The following is a 14,818-nucleotide window of genomic DNA, read 5'->3' on the forward strand; positions in this document are numbered from 1 at the left end:
AATCCTGAACTGTAATGCCCATTGTAAATGTATGTATTATAACACAAAATGACTGAGCTACTCTACATTTGATTGAAATGACTTGAGCTATTATGTTTACATAGCTGTATATCCGCTTATATTATGTATGTAGGTGGCAAATTCAAAACAGATGTTACTGTAAAAACATGCTTTACAATTTTTACTTTTCCCCACAGTTCACTGCTACACATAGTTTGATTTTGACATGTTTTATTGTATTTCTTACAAATATATTTTGTTAGAAAATTGACCAATATTAATACGAAAATTTAATTCAAATTTAAGTACTCAGTGACTGAATCTTTTCAATAGCTATAGTAGATTATCTATTGACAAATGATATAAAAACTCAGTCTTAGGCACAGCTGGTTTTTTTTATCAAATTTTTTTAAGCTTCATTTTATTTCTTTGATTTTGTTGTAAAATTAAGTATGTAATTTAATTTTTTTATTACCTTCTTTAATGTATAATATATATATATATATATATATATATATATATATATATATATGTAGAAGGTAATATAAAAAATTATATATATATATATATATATATATATATATAGTTAGTATGTTTAAAGTTTATTTACACATTATGCATTACTATATAATATAAAATAAAAATTCAGATTTTAAGATCCAAATGTGGCTGAGATATTACAGTTGTACTCGCCAATTATAGATTTGATTTTTATTCAATATTTTGTTAGATTTCTCGCTAAAGAAATTAGTTTTTATTTATATTTTTACAGGAACAACTTCTAAAATAGAAACAATTGAATAAAACTTTTTCTGCTTGAAAAAATGTTCTTGGTTGTAATTTTTTAAAATGAGTGTTCGTTTTTTGGCTTGATGATATCACCACATAAGCTTGAAGGTTTTTTTGAAGATAATAATCTATTGATGATCATTGTTACCTGATAGTACTGACTGACTAATTTTTCAGTTTACAGAAATTTTAAAATCTTATCATTACAGTGCAGAAAAAAAATTGTATTAGTCTGCTATTATTTTTTTTTTCTAGCGTGTATTTGTATTTATGAAATAAATATGAATTATATTAGTTAACTCTTTTGTATAAAATGTTATTAAATTGATTTCATGATTTGAGTGTTATTTTCTGCCTTTTCAGGCATTGTCTTGCTAATATTTGTAATTTCAGAGTACCTCCATTCTCAAAACTACTTTTTGCACAGTCTTCCTGAATTAGGATTGTCAAATAACAACAATGCCTATTCGAATTTAGTGGGAGCTGCTCCTGCTATCCATCCCTACTGTCATGGTCTCTTCTGCTTTGTTCCTCCAGCTCTGACTGTTTACAGTTTCTTGAAAACTTATCCTTTTGTGGTCTTTAAACATTACATTCAGATCAGGTGTTTATTTGTTCATTATGTCATATTCTTTTAATTGTAATTAGAATATTTAAAAGTTCTAATTACAAACTTTTAAAGTTTATAATGCATAATGTAGTATTCATAGATTTTATGTCATTGGGAATATTATATCCTTTTCCTATTTTTATCAAAAGATTCAAACTAAGGGGCTAAATCTGGAGGGAGATCCAGAATAATTTTGCAGTATAATTCAGACACTTTGCTTTGCGTTCTCAGACAATTATAATTTAATATTAATCAGAAAGTCAATGACGATTTTGATATCCCAAATGACAGTGATCATCACTTTTTCTTCTGATGGAAGAATGTTCATCTTCTTTGGAATAAGTTGTCCAATTGCAACCTGTTGTTATAACTAGTCTGTGATTGGCATCAATGTTGATATATCCAAGTTTGATCAACTGTTATGACACTGTGCAAAAAGGGTTCTTCTCAATTATGTTAAAAATGTCCCAAACTGTGTTTTGAAATGTTTACTTATTCATACATTTGAATAAATGCAAATGTTAAACCTATCTAGTGGACAGTTTTCACGTATGTAAATATCGATATAAAATATGGTACATCTACTCATTTGAAATCCCTATTCTCTTAGCAGTCTCACTACCTCTCAATCCTTCTATCTTCATACAACACAATGTCATTAATTTGTTCAATACTGTCTGCAGTTATAACTTCAACAAGTCATCCAGAATGTTCAATATCATTTTTTGCTTATATGACCTCCCTAAAAAACTGAACCCCTTATAAATTATTCAAATTGATGAAGCCAATTCACAAGGTACTATTTATATAGCTTGCCTGTACAGTTTTGCATTTCAAAAAATAATATTTGATAACCACCCAAAATTCTCTTTCATTCACTTTTCACAAATCACAATACTTGATAGACCCAAACAACTACCAACTACAGAATTTTGATTGTATCTGACTGAAACTTGGTGTGTGCTACTAATGGAGGCGTATAAAATTATGAATGACCTCAACAATGTACTATGAGCTCTTCACTTAAAAAAACACCCTGGATATTTATATATTACACCTTATGTTTCATTCATTATGGTTTTGCAAATCCTGGTATTTCTAACAAACCTATTATCCATATGTAATTAGCAAGTTATAATCAACTTATTGTTTCTATAGACATAGAAAAGCAGTAATCTCAAAGGACAGTTAGTAGCAGGATTTGTTTCAGTGCCCTCTGTGTTTGAATGATGCTATTTTCTTTGCTTCATACAGTATAGCTAGATGTTAACTTTGTTTATTTTGTACAATTACTCAAATTCAATTTGTTATATTTTTCAATATCTTAAGGCTTTTGAGTATAAAGTGTTTAATTTTGTAATTATTTTATTTTTCAGATATTTCTTTTAGCTGGTAGAAAAAGAAAAAAGAGTACAACAAGTAATTATTTAATATCTACTGATCCAACAGATCTTTCCAGGGGTGGTGAAGCATATGTCGGTAAATTAAGATCAAATCTGTTAGGAACACAATTTACTGTTTATGATAATGGGCGATCTCCACGTAATTGTAGTGCGAAAGATGAATTAGTACGCCCTAGACAAGAATTAGCAGCTGTTGTTTATGTAAGTATTTTATTATTACTAACTAAAGATAGCTGTTATATCGTTATTTTATATTGTCCTGTTTAACCACTCCTTTGACACACGTTGCCGTAAGAACTGGTACAGATATACTAGACCAGGAGTTTTGGTTTACATGGTTGGTTTTTTCTTCTTTTAAACATAAAACAACTAATACATTAAAGTAATAAATTACTTTAATATATTAAAGTAATACGTAATACATTAAAATTACTAAGAAATAAATAGATTAGAAGTAATAAAATTTATAATTTGTATCTCTACCTGCTGCTTTTGTATTCCCATATCCTAACTTATGTAAGTCAGCTAATTATATGGTTAAAAAAGGCAGTTTATAGTTATGGATTCAGATGAGTTTCATTTGAGTAATTTCAGAAAAGTTAAGTCGATCTCAAGTTAAGTTAAATCTCAACTTTTCATCTGGAAGATCCAACGTTATAAATTCCAGTGAGAAGGCATTTTTCATATACCACAAGATTTTCATTCTGTATTTCCACGCACAAGCTTCAAACTTATGGGATGAATTAATCGATCGTCATTCAAAAAAGGATTACAAATTATTCTAAAATTGTTCTTGGCTTCTAAATTATTGGTCTGAAATTACTTATTTTTTTAAAAATATTTTTTCCCTGATTGTAATGTTTACAATTTATAATTTATTAATTCATTTTAATTTGGAAATTTAGTAACTGGTAAGCTATTTAGCCAGAGCAATACAATTAATATTATTTTTTTTTTTGTAACAGTAAATCCTATATTAAAATTTATCTTTTTATGTGTTGGTGGAACAAAGTGGAAAGATATAAAACTAGTATTTCAGAAATAAAATTGGGCTGTCAAATCATTGTTTGATTCCTGTAAATGAATTCTGTTGACTGATCTTGAATAAATTAAAAATATTTTTTTTTGTGGTATATAACCACAAGAAAGTATTTTTAATTTACTAATTTAATTTGACTAATTTTTTTTGCTAATTTTCCATTCATTTATTCAAGAATTTAGACTCAAGAATTATTTTTGTTACATATTATTGCACCTATAAGAAAGGCCTTCCTTTGCCTTTTTTTTAGCACTAAAGTTCTCTTATAATCAATTTATTTAAAATTTAAAGATTATCGAAACAATATTACTTTATTCATGAGTTTTTCTTTAAAATAAACTTGAATTTCTTTATTCTTGTTGAATATATACCATAAAATGCATATTTTTAAAATGTAATTTTATTCTATCTTATCATTATTTATTTATTATTTTGTTATACAGGTTGATTCAAAGAAAGGGAAATTTTAAAAATTAAATAATGTTATGAAACTTTTTTTAGAAAATGAATTTTATTTCATGTAATTGTTCAAATGTTGCCATTTTAGGATACATACATTTTAGTTTATTTTTTAAAGATGACATCTTCCAGGTGACCTCCTGTTCTACGTAAACACTCACGAAGTCTCTTCGTTAAATTGTTTACGGTTTGACGTAACATCTCAACTGGAATTTCCGCAATTGCTTCTCGGATCTTTGCCTTCAGTTCTTCTGTTGTAGCAGGTCTACTGTGGAACACTTTGCTTTTAAGGTGACCCCACAAAAAGTAATCGCAAGCTGAGAGATCAGGTGATCTGGGAGGCCATCTAATGTCACCATTTCGTGAAATGACACGTTGTCCAAACAATCTGCGTACAGCTGCCATTGATATTCGTGCAGTATGTGACGTTGCTCCGTCTTGTTGAAACCAGACTGTGTTAAGAATCTGTGGAAATCTCTTTTCTTGTTCCACAACAAAGGTTTCAAGCACGGCTATGTAATGAGCCGACGTCACTGTAATCGCAAGACCGTTGTCATCCTCAAAAAAATAAGGGCCTATAACACCGTAAGATGACATAGCACACCACACGGTCATTTTCTGGCTGTGCAACGGACGCTGGTGTAGCTGCGTAGGATTTTCTTGTGCCCAGTATCTGAAATTTTGCTTGTTAACATATCCACTGAGGTGTAAATGCGCTTCGTCTGACATCCACAGTTCGTGAACAAACTCTTCGTTATTATTTATCTTCTGAAGCATTACATTACAGAATTGTGCTCACACAACTGCATCGTTCAGTTTCAGTTCCTGGACGATCTACAACTTGTATGGATGGTATTGCAAGTCCTTCACTAGCATTCTTCTAACACTTGAACTATGCAATTGTAAAGATGCTGAGAGACGACGGATTGACCGAAGTGGACTTCGTGTGACAGCATCTTGTAAAGCTTGGAACATTCTGTGGTGTACGGATGGTTCGCTCACGGGCTGGAGGTTTCTTTTTCATTGCCAAACCACTTCCTCAAAATTAGATATCCATGTTTTAATTGCATGTGCTGATTGAACACGTTCGTGCCATCCCAGATTAAAATGACTGTGAAATTCTCTACGCGCTCCCTCCCACACTGTCATTGTTTTTGTAAAACGCTTTGATAGCAAATGCACATTATGCACCACTCCAAGGATCCATGACAACTAAATGGCAGGTTAGGTTAGAGAGGCTGGCGCCACTTATCAAGTGGTACCAATCACCCAAGGCTACCAACACAACTTTCAAAATTTACAGTTTCTTTGAATCATCCTGTATTTATGTACTATTACTTAATATTTTCTTTTTATATTAACTATAACCACATCTTTTACTTTGCTGGCATCATAACTCTAGAGCTATGCTGCAAGAAGAAAAGTATGGTAGTCAGTCAAAAAATGTGGAATAACATTAAAATGTATGTATTCAAATAAATTGGCTAACATTTGATTGTATAAACTGATTTTGATGATACATTATTATTATTATTTGAAAAGTAATAATTTTTCAAATAACTTATTGTAGTTCTGTCATTAATAAAAAAATTATCTAGGTAATTTTTATTCATTTTTATCACCAAAAAAGAATTTAGTTATTTACATTAAATAAGTACTTTTCTGACAAATGTAGTGAAGTACTGTTTCTAAATAAAATTCAAATTTGTCTAACTTTTCCTTGTTTTATTCAACGTATCCAACATCATTTTGTTCAAAATTAGATTCTTAACAAGTTTTAAAAGTTTGTATTTTTATTACTACTTAACATTGTATGCCAAACATAAAAAGCAGGGTTTTTTTACTGCAGTTTAATAGTTTTCACCCCAGATTTCTGAAAAACTACTGCAGATTCAGTTGAGACCTGTTTTATTTGATTCTTCAGGTCAAAAGCCATAAGAAATCATTAATTCTGCTCCTTAATAATCAACTTCATTTCAGCAGGTGACTGAAATCCAAGCAAAATCTTTACTAGCCCTAATTCACAAATTAAGTATAACACATGTTTTTTATTTTGACAAGAAATAGGTTTTGAAAGTCCTGGGAGAATTTTATTAATACACCTATATATTTATTCATAATACACCAAATCCAAATCCCAGTATATATGTATATATATATATATATATAATGTAATAGGGTTATTGTATAATTTTCTTCACTTTATCAAAGAGTTTAATGTAAGCATAAACAAGAAATTTAGTAAAATTAAGTTATATTTTGATTGGTGTTGGCCATGGATTTTTTAGATAAAAATAATTTTTACAGGAAACCAATGTGTTAGGTTTTAAGGGGCCTCGAAAGATGACTGTTATATTACCAGGCATGACACAAGACTGCCAGCGAGTTCAAATAACACCTGTTGATGATACTGAAAGCTTACTTGGTATGAATTTTTACAATTAATCAGTATTGTATTATATTTTATGTATTAATTTTACTGGCGTCTATTGCTTTTGGTTTTTCAGGCTTATATATATTGGCACTAGCAGGAAGAGCTCTTATAGAAAATAGTTGTCAGTATCAAATATAGATCTAGGAATTACAAGGCATGTTAATATTTAGACACAAATTGATGTAGGAAAAAAAACGATGTATTTAATGACAATGAGACTTAAACTATTTTCAACATAATCTCCAGCAACATTTAGTCATTGCTCTGTGAGGTTTCTGATTCCTGCAACATAGAAGTCTTTACCTTGCTGTTTGAACCATTCGTGTACTGCTTTTTTGACCACTTATTGACATCGTTTGAGCGGGCCAGACAAATGAAAATTAGACTGGGTGAGGTCTGGCCTGTAAAAAGGATTTGACAACACCTCCCAACCCAACTTCTTGAGTGTTTCTCTTAACAATGTGGGGGCACATGTTGTCAAGCAAGAGAATTACACATTCTGAGAGAGCACCCTGACATTTTTACCTTATCACAGGCTTCACTTTCTGTTTGAGTATGTTAGAATAGTATTCACTGTTCACGTTACTACTTTATTTTACTAAAAGTTGGGCTTTGCTAGACCATATCACTTTACCAGCTGACATGCAAGTCCTGAATTGTTTTTTGGTGGGTGAATCCAGATGTTTCCACTCAAAGAGTTTGCCGTTTGTATTCGAGCTCAAAATGGTGTATCCATGTTTTATCATACGTTATTAAATGATCTAAAAAGTTCCAACATTAATATTACACAAACTAGCAATTTGGGAAATTTTGACTTTCCTGTCTTCACGAATAAGATCATTTATGGTCAAATTAGACTTTTCCATCCACCTATACATATTTCTGCAGTTTAAACACTTCACCATACTGTTTCAACATTCTTAGAGTAAATTTCCACCAGTTTCTCACCTGAAGTGGAGCTGACATTCTAAAATCAACAAAAGAGGTTATGTTTAGAATAGTTATGATTAAATAGCTGATTAAATGTGTTCCCAAGGTTGCCAACTTGACCCTCAAAAAGTTTCATTAATTGAATGATCAATTTTTCTTGTTAATTATTGAATGTCCCGCATAGAAAAATTTATTTTTTAATATTTGTGTTAACTATATGTTTTTGGTTGTATAACATGTCCCATAGGAAATGAAAAAAGGTTGATATGTTTCTAAATTTTGTATAAGAAAATTTTGGAAGTAGATGGCTGATAAAATTAATAAGTCTTTAGATGAGTGCATAGCACTAGGTCTTGTAGAAATTACTTTTTCTACAGCAAAAATGAATACATAATATTCATTGAAATCTATAACCCCACATTATGATATTCATTAACCATTTATAAATTTCCATAACTATACTGTTCATGTGTTTAAGTTTGAAAGAATATTTAACAATTTTAAATTAATATTTTAAGAGTATATTTAAATACACATTCTGTACAAAAAGTTTCAGGACTGAGGCTATAAAATATTAAAATTCTGAAAAAACTGATTCATAAGCTTTTACATAGTCTCCCTTCAACACAATATATTTATATCAGTTAATAAAGGATATGTTGTTAACAGGATTATAATCTTTAGTCATTGTTAATTTCAATTTAATAGTATATTTATTTATTTACTTTCATAAACATAGCAGTAGTCTGTTATAAAATCATCACCTTCAAATTAGTTTTTCCTTGTAAGAAATTTATTGTGTCTAAAGTTTGTGTTATTTGTGTTTTGTTTCTTGTTTCTGTTATTTTGTGTTATTTCTGCAAGATAGTTAAATGTTTCTAGTCATCTATGTTTTTTCTTTTTTTAATTATTAGTTATTTTATACACAGAATAATTTGATGAAAGGTTTCTGTATTTTAGGGCTCTTTCATGTTTAATTGTATCATATTTTTAAATTATGTGTTATGAACATGTTATCTTTGCAGAAGAACGAACAACACTTACCTTAAGACACTTACCTTAATTTGTATAAACATGTAATAATAAAAGTTTTGTTATTAGCTATTGTCTTATTAGTAATTGGAGAAACTTACTTTTAGCCCACTCAGGATGGATTGATATTTTATTTACTGAGTGGGCTATAACTTAAGTATCTGCATATTATAATACAGTTCATGAAACTTGATGTAGATGATGACAAATTAGGTTTCAAAGAATAAAGAATTATTGTGCCTATTATCTTTCCTCCTTAGTATTTTAGTACACAATCCATCTAATATAAGTTGTTTCTCTATTCTTTCATATTATTTTTTTAGAATGTTGGCGTGCTAAAAATATGGACAATTTAATAGAGCTACATAATAAAACGCCTGCATGGAATGATGATACTCAGTCGTACGTTCTCAATTTCCATGGGAGAGTTACTCAAGCATCTGTTAAAAATTTTCAAATTGTTCACGATTCTGATCGTAAGTAAAATTAACATACTCATTAATAATCTTTTAGTATTTATTCTTTAATGTTTTGTTGAGTAGAAAAAGGTTGTATCAGTGTATAGTGATTGTCAGTTGAGTAGTGATTGTTGGTTATTTGTTCAAGCATTTCTAAGTTCATAGCTAGTAAATTTTTTGGGCATTTTATTTAGGAGAGAATGAAGTTTTGTTTTTACAGTTACTATGATTATTACTCAATAAATGTTAGCAATAATTGAACTGAATGAAAGCTTCATTTATTTTTTCTTTAATTTTAATTGTTAATAAGAATCAATTGATGAAATGGTAGACTTCAATTATGGTCAAGCAATTCATTCTTATTTCATATCATATTTTCAAAATGAATACTCCCTGAATTAGATTAATATGATTAAAAAATATTATTAAGCTTGCAAGATAAACCTTAAATACTGAACTGATCAATTTCAAAAAAAGAAAGAATGCATAGGTACATAAAGGTATTGTTATTCTTTCTGGTGGTTTGTACAATTTTTATTGAATAATATGTCTTAATTTTTTTCTCTGAAAACAGTTAGACTAAGAAAATAGGTATAGCATTTTGGTTTAAATTCAGCTTCCTAAAAGTGTTATTTTTCAAGTCTTATCAGTAAATTCAGTTACTGTGTTATAAGATCTTTATATGTAATAATTTTAAATGCTCAAGTCATTTTGTGTATGGTGACAAAATGTGTATGAAGATTCGGCAAGCATTTGGTGGTTTTGATACTACAGTGATTATACGAAGCATGTTTTTAAAGTACCATTTTGAAATTAAAAAAAAGTATATTATTCTTAACTTTATATTTACGTGAAAGCCTGTACTTCTACATGGTCATCATCATGGTGCTGAGCACCCAGATGTTTCTAGAAATACAGGAACAAGTGGTAGTTACTAGGCGCTAGATCAGGACTGCATGGAGGGGATGATAAAGTTGTTCCCAGCCAAACGATGCAATAAGTTCTTGAGTTTCATTAGCCACATGTGGACAGGCATTGTCAGGAAGCAAAAGGATCCCTTTACTCAGCATGCCATGCATTTTTTAAGGTCTCATAATACGTCATAGTTTATTGTTCCACCATGAGGCAAAAACTCCACCAGCAACACCCCCTTCCTGTAACAAAACATTGTACACATGATTTTCAGAATCAAAATTGTCTGCTTAAACTTCACTTTTTTGGGTGATGTTGAATGCCGCCATTCCATGGATTGCTGCTCCGATTCCAGTGTAACGTAAGCCACCCATGTTTCCGTCACCTGTGACAATTTGGCTTAAAAGATCACCCTTTATACTGTACACTCAAGAAAAGTCAACACACTGCCTAAACATTTGGTTTTGTGCACCTCTGTCAATAATTTAAGTTTTGGTCACAATTTCATAGACAACTTGAGGCAACTCTTCAGATAGTGAAGAAATCGTAAAGCATCTGTTCTCTCTCACTTTCAACTTTCTGCACCAAATCTTCAGTAATGACAGAAGGTTGTCCATTCTATTCCTCATCATAAACATTTTGGTGGCCATCTTTAAAAGCTGTTACCAATTTTTGTACCTTTCCATCGCTCATAATGTTTTCTCCATACACTTCACTGATCTGACAATGAATTTCAGCCACTTTAATGCCTTTAGCACTAACAAAACTAATCGCACCACGTATTTCACGATCTGCGGGATTCTTGATCAGTGGAAGCATTTTAATTACTCAAAAACATAAACACAGTAGAATATTTTCATAATTGTATCTGTGGTGATATGTGGGTGCACAGTGTGCATATGTGGAATGCCTACTGCAGTGTAGCAGTGGTGGAATTTCAAAATGGTACTTACTTTAAAAACATGCCTTGTATAAAAATGAAGGAATGGTAAAACCATTTCAATAATAGTCATACAAAATATTGACAAGTCAAAATAAAAGTTTGGCAAGCCAAAATATTGTTTGCTGAAAAAGTTAGGAATTTTATCTAAGAGACCATCGGTTGACTGTCACAGCAATTTTTGATAATGTTTGTAAACAATGATAGTTCAGTATGTGGGGGTACCAAATTTAGATATTCACAGGATTGCTGAAAAATTTGTATCCAAAATACATCTCCTGAGTAAAAGGAACTTCACATTTAGGCTTATGACATGACATGAATTTACTTGAGATCCTGATTTTCTTAAATTCTATATAAGCCGCATTAAAATCACCTGTTTGTGTAATTCATATGTGTTCTGTTCTGCTGGCAATATTTTTTTGTGCAGCATATTGATGCAAATTCAATTTTTTTTATTATTGTGGAGATCACTGTAACAGCTTTACAATATTTTAACCTGACTATTTCTTCAACCATCCCTCTTTACAGCTATCATTTTGAAGACATTCAGGGTTTACATCATTTATTGCTATAGACAGGCCTGAGACAAACATCATTATAACTATCATACTTATTACATTAAGGTGGTATCTACTGGCACAGGTCTGTAGTTCACAAAATTTGTAAAATTATCCTTCAGAACAAATGATTCCACATAGTCCTGAAAAAAATAGTCAAAATAGTCTGTGGCAATCAGAAAAATGATTTGTCCAAGTGAGCATTCTAGCTGGTACAACAACGACCAGTGAAGAAACCAAATGATCAGTCAAGAAACCAAACACTTATCTACAATAATGGTATATCTGCAGCAGCACAAGGATACACCAATGCATTACATCTTTGAAAAAGTAGAGAATAATTTGAATGTGTCACTGGAAGAACTTGCCCTATACTATGACTTATGAACCACCTCAAGCCGAATCCTAATAAAACTCAATTCTGCAACTTCCATTGTACACAAACAAGGTAGCTAACACTGCCAAAATACATGGGTGAGAAAATTGACAATACTTCACATTCAATCAACACTGTAAAGATGTGAAACTCAGTCTGCACTAAAAACAACATCAGGAAACTGACTGACACATAAAAAGGTGCATGGCCAGGCACCCTCTGAACTTCACCCATACTCTCAGGTGCAACATATGCACCAACAGCCAACATGAAACAAGTGAATGTGGCAATTAATGAGACAACTCAGATTATTTCTGGATGCCTTAGATGTGCCTGTAGGAAGATCTACCTCTATTGTGATCTATCTTAATATTACATCACAAATATGAAGAAATGTAGCGACAGAAAATGAGCAAAAGAGGTAGACTTTTCAGACCCTCATCATCCTCTGTGGTCATGAAGAGTAACTTTCAGCCACAGTTCACCAGGTGAACTCTGTATTCCTACAAACTGATAAGATATGAAGGTAAAATGAAGGAGACACAAGATGTTAGACTAATCCAGGACTTCGAACACCTACTAGCTTCTTGTCCCCTTGTTGACTCTTAATACCCAAGATGATCTGATATCAAGCAATGATGAGGCTGCTTACATAGCTAAATATTGAACGAATTAAACATAATGCAATCAGGATACAGAAACTAATATTTTATGTCAATTGTAATTTTTTTTTTCATTATTTCATTTTATGCTCTTTCAAACATGGGTCTGTTGAAAGATTTTTTTTGCAGATTGTAAAATTTGATATGTGTATAGTGTTCAATAACTGATATTTTTTAACTGCAATTCGTGGATATCTGTAATAACACAATCACCTGTTTAGATTGTTAGATATAAAATAACAAAGCAGGCCCCATGTTATAATATCATGAATAATCTCAATTATTTCATTATCATAATTACTATTTCAAAAAACAATTATCAATTCCAGGAAACTTTTGTAGCTTTTGAATTGCATAAATTATTTTAAAAGTTTTATTCACATTTGATTTGAATAGATTGTTTTTATCGAAATTATATTGACCCATCGCAGTGTTTATCTGTAGTGGATGGATAACGATATGGCATTTATCATGTATTCAGTAGATTAACAGACAAAGTTCCTCAGTATTTTAAGGTATTAATTGTACTCTATTTATTCATTTTTCACAGCTGAATATGTTGTAATGCAATTTGGTAGAATCGCTGAAGATGTTTTTACGATGGACTACAGATACCCTATGTGCACGTTACAGGCATTTGCTATAGCACTTAGCAGTTTCGATAGTAAACTTGCTTGTGAATAATTATGTAATAATGATATAAAAATGTTAAAAAGATATTATTACTGATGGACACGTACAATTTTTCTGTACAGTATGTAAACGCACCAAGCAAGTTTTGAAAAATATCTGCGTTTCTGTTTAAAATAAAAAGAAGTTGTATATTTTTTTAATAGTAAATAATTTTTTTTTATTAAATATTATTATACTATCCAATTAATATATTAGAGTTCAGTACAAACCATTTTTAGTTATTTAGTATATTTTTTTAATAATTGTTTATATGTTCAATATTTATTTCAGTAATATTATTTTGTTCCTCTTTATTTATTAAACTTATTTTTATAAGATCAGTTATAAACAGAAATATATATATATAAGATTGTGCTTTGTATTATATGCAATATTTATTATGTATATTTAAGAGAAAAAAATATAAATTTTTGTATATATATTTATATATCTATGAGATAATGGTGTTAATATACACATAAATGTAAGTATTTATTTATTTATTAGCGAATTTATTTATTTTATACATATCAGGAACATTTACGTTAACAGGATCTAATTATATCATTGTAAAAATCATGTAATTAACTGAGCTAACTGGGAGGAGGTAGTAGACTCTGATTCATATCTTGGATAATAAGAGACTTAGCTCATATAAAATTAGAAATTACTCAGAATTAATTATGTAACATAAGAGCAAGTTAATTTTGCATTACTATTGATAAAAATATATCTAAATCTAATAAAAATATAGTTTTTATCTATTTGTTCATTATATTTCATTTATATACTAGGCATGGTTTGTAAGCAAGTACTACCATTTTGATACCTGGTTTTTAATCAACAATAGTATTGCCAACCACTGACTTGCTACTTTAAATGCAGGAACAGTGGTAGTCATTGGGCACCAGGTCATGACTATATGGTACATGATCAATTTCTTCCCAGCTATGATGTGATAAGATCTGTGGGGTATAATTTTCCACATGTGGCTGAGCATTGTCATGTAGTAGCAAGATTCCTGTACTGAGCATATCATGCCTTCTGTTTTTAATTACATATTGCATTTTAGTAGCCCCTGTATATCCCCCCTCCATTTTTATGTGGACTGACATTATTTATATGAACTTCACTTTCTCAAGAGATGTTGTATCTTCATTCCATGGACTGTTGTTTTGATTACAGTGTAAATGTGAGATATCCATATCTCATTTCCAGTAACAGTTTGGCTTAAAAACAGATCACCTTCATTTCTGTATCCCTTTAGAAAGTTCAAAACATTTTTTTTTTTGCAAATCAGTCAGCATTTTTGATACCAAACATGAACACAATTTTAAATAATTTAAGCGTACTGACACAATTTCATAGAAAACACTGAAATTAAAGGAAATTCATTACATAGTGATAAAATCGTAACCGCCTATTCTCTTAAGACTTTTCCATTAACTCTCTAACCATTCCATCGGATGTAGCTTTATCCCCGTGCACTTCACTGTGTCGATGATTTCAGCTGCTTTTGTACCTCTTGCACTTAAGAAATGA

General features: G+C 30.4%; 1 protein-coding gene across 3 annotated transcripts in view; it reads left to right on the plus strand.

The window, feature by feature from the left end:
• ktub (Tub domain-containing protein ktub) overlaps nt 1-13,612 on the plus strand; it is an 86,190-nt gene extending 72,578 nt beyond the window's left edge. For all 3 annotated transcript variants that reach the window (XM_075378350.1, XM_075378351.1, XM_075378352.1), the window contains 4 exons: nt 2,776-3,003; nt 6,608-6,725; nt 9,020-9,172; nt 13,155-13,612. In XM_075378350.1, the coding sequence (XP_075234465.1) occupies nt 2,776-3,003; nt 6,608-6,725; nt 9,020-9,172; nt 13,155-13,288 (633 nt within the window). In that variant the 3' untranslated portion in view covers nt 13,289-13,612. The remainder of the gene's footprint in view (nt 1-2,775; nt 3,004-6,607; nt 6,726-9,019; nt 9,173-13,154) is intronic.
• The last annotated feature ends 1,206 nt before the right edge of the window (nt 13,613-14,818 follow it).

Source organism: Lycorma delicatula, chromosome 11 (genome assembly GCF_047948215.1).
Source record: "Lycorma delicatula isolate Av1 chromosome 11, ASM4794821v1, whole genome shotgun sequence".
Classification (NCBI taxonomy): domain Eukaryota; kingdom Metazoa; phylum Arthropoda; class Insecta; order Hemiptera; family Fulgoridae; genus Lycorma; species Lycorma delicatula.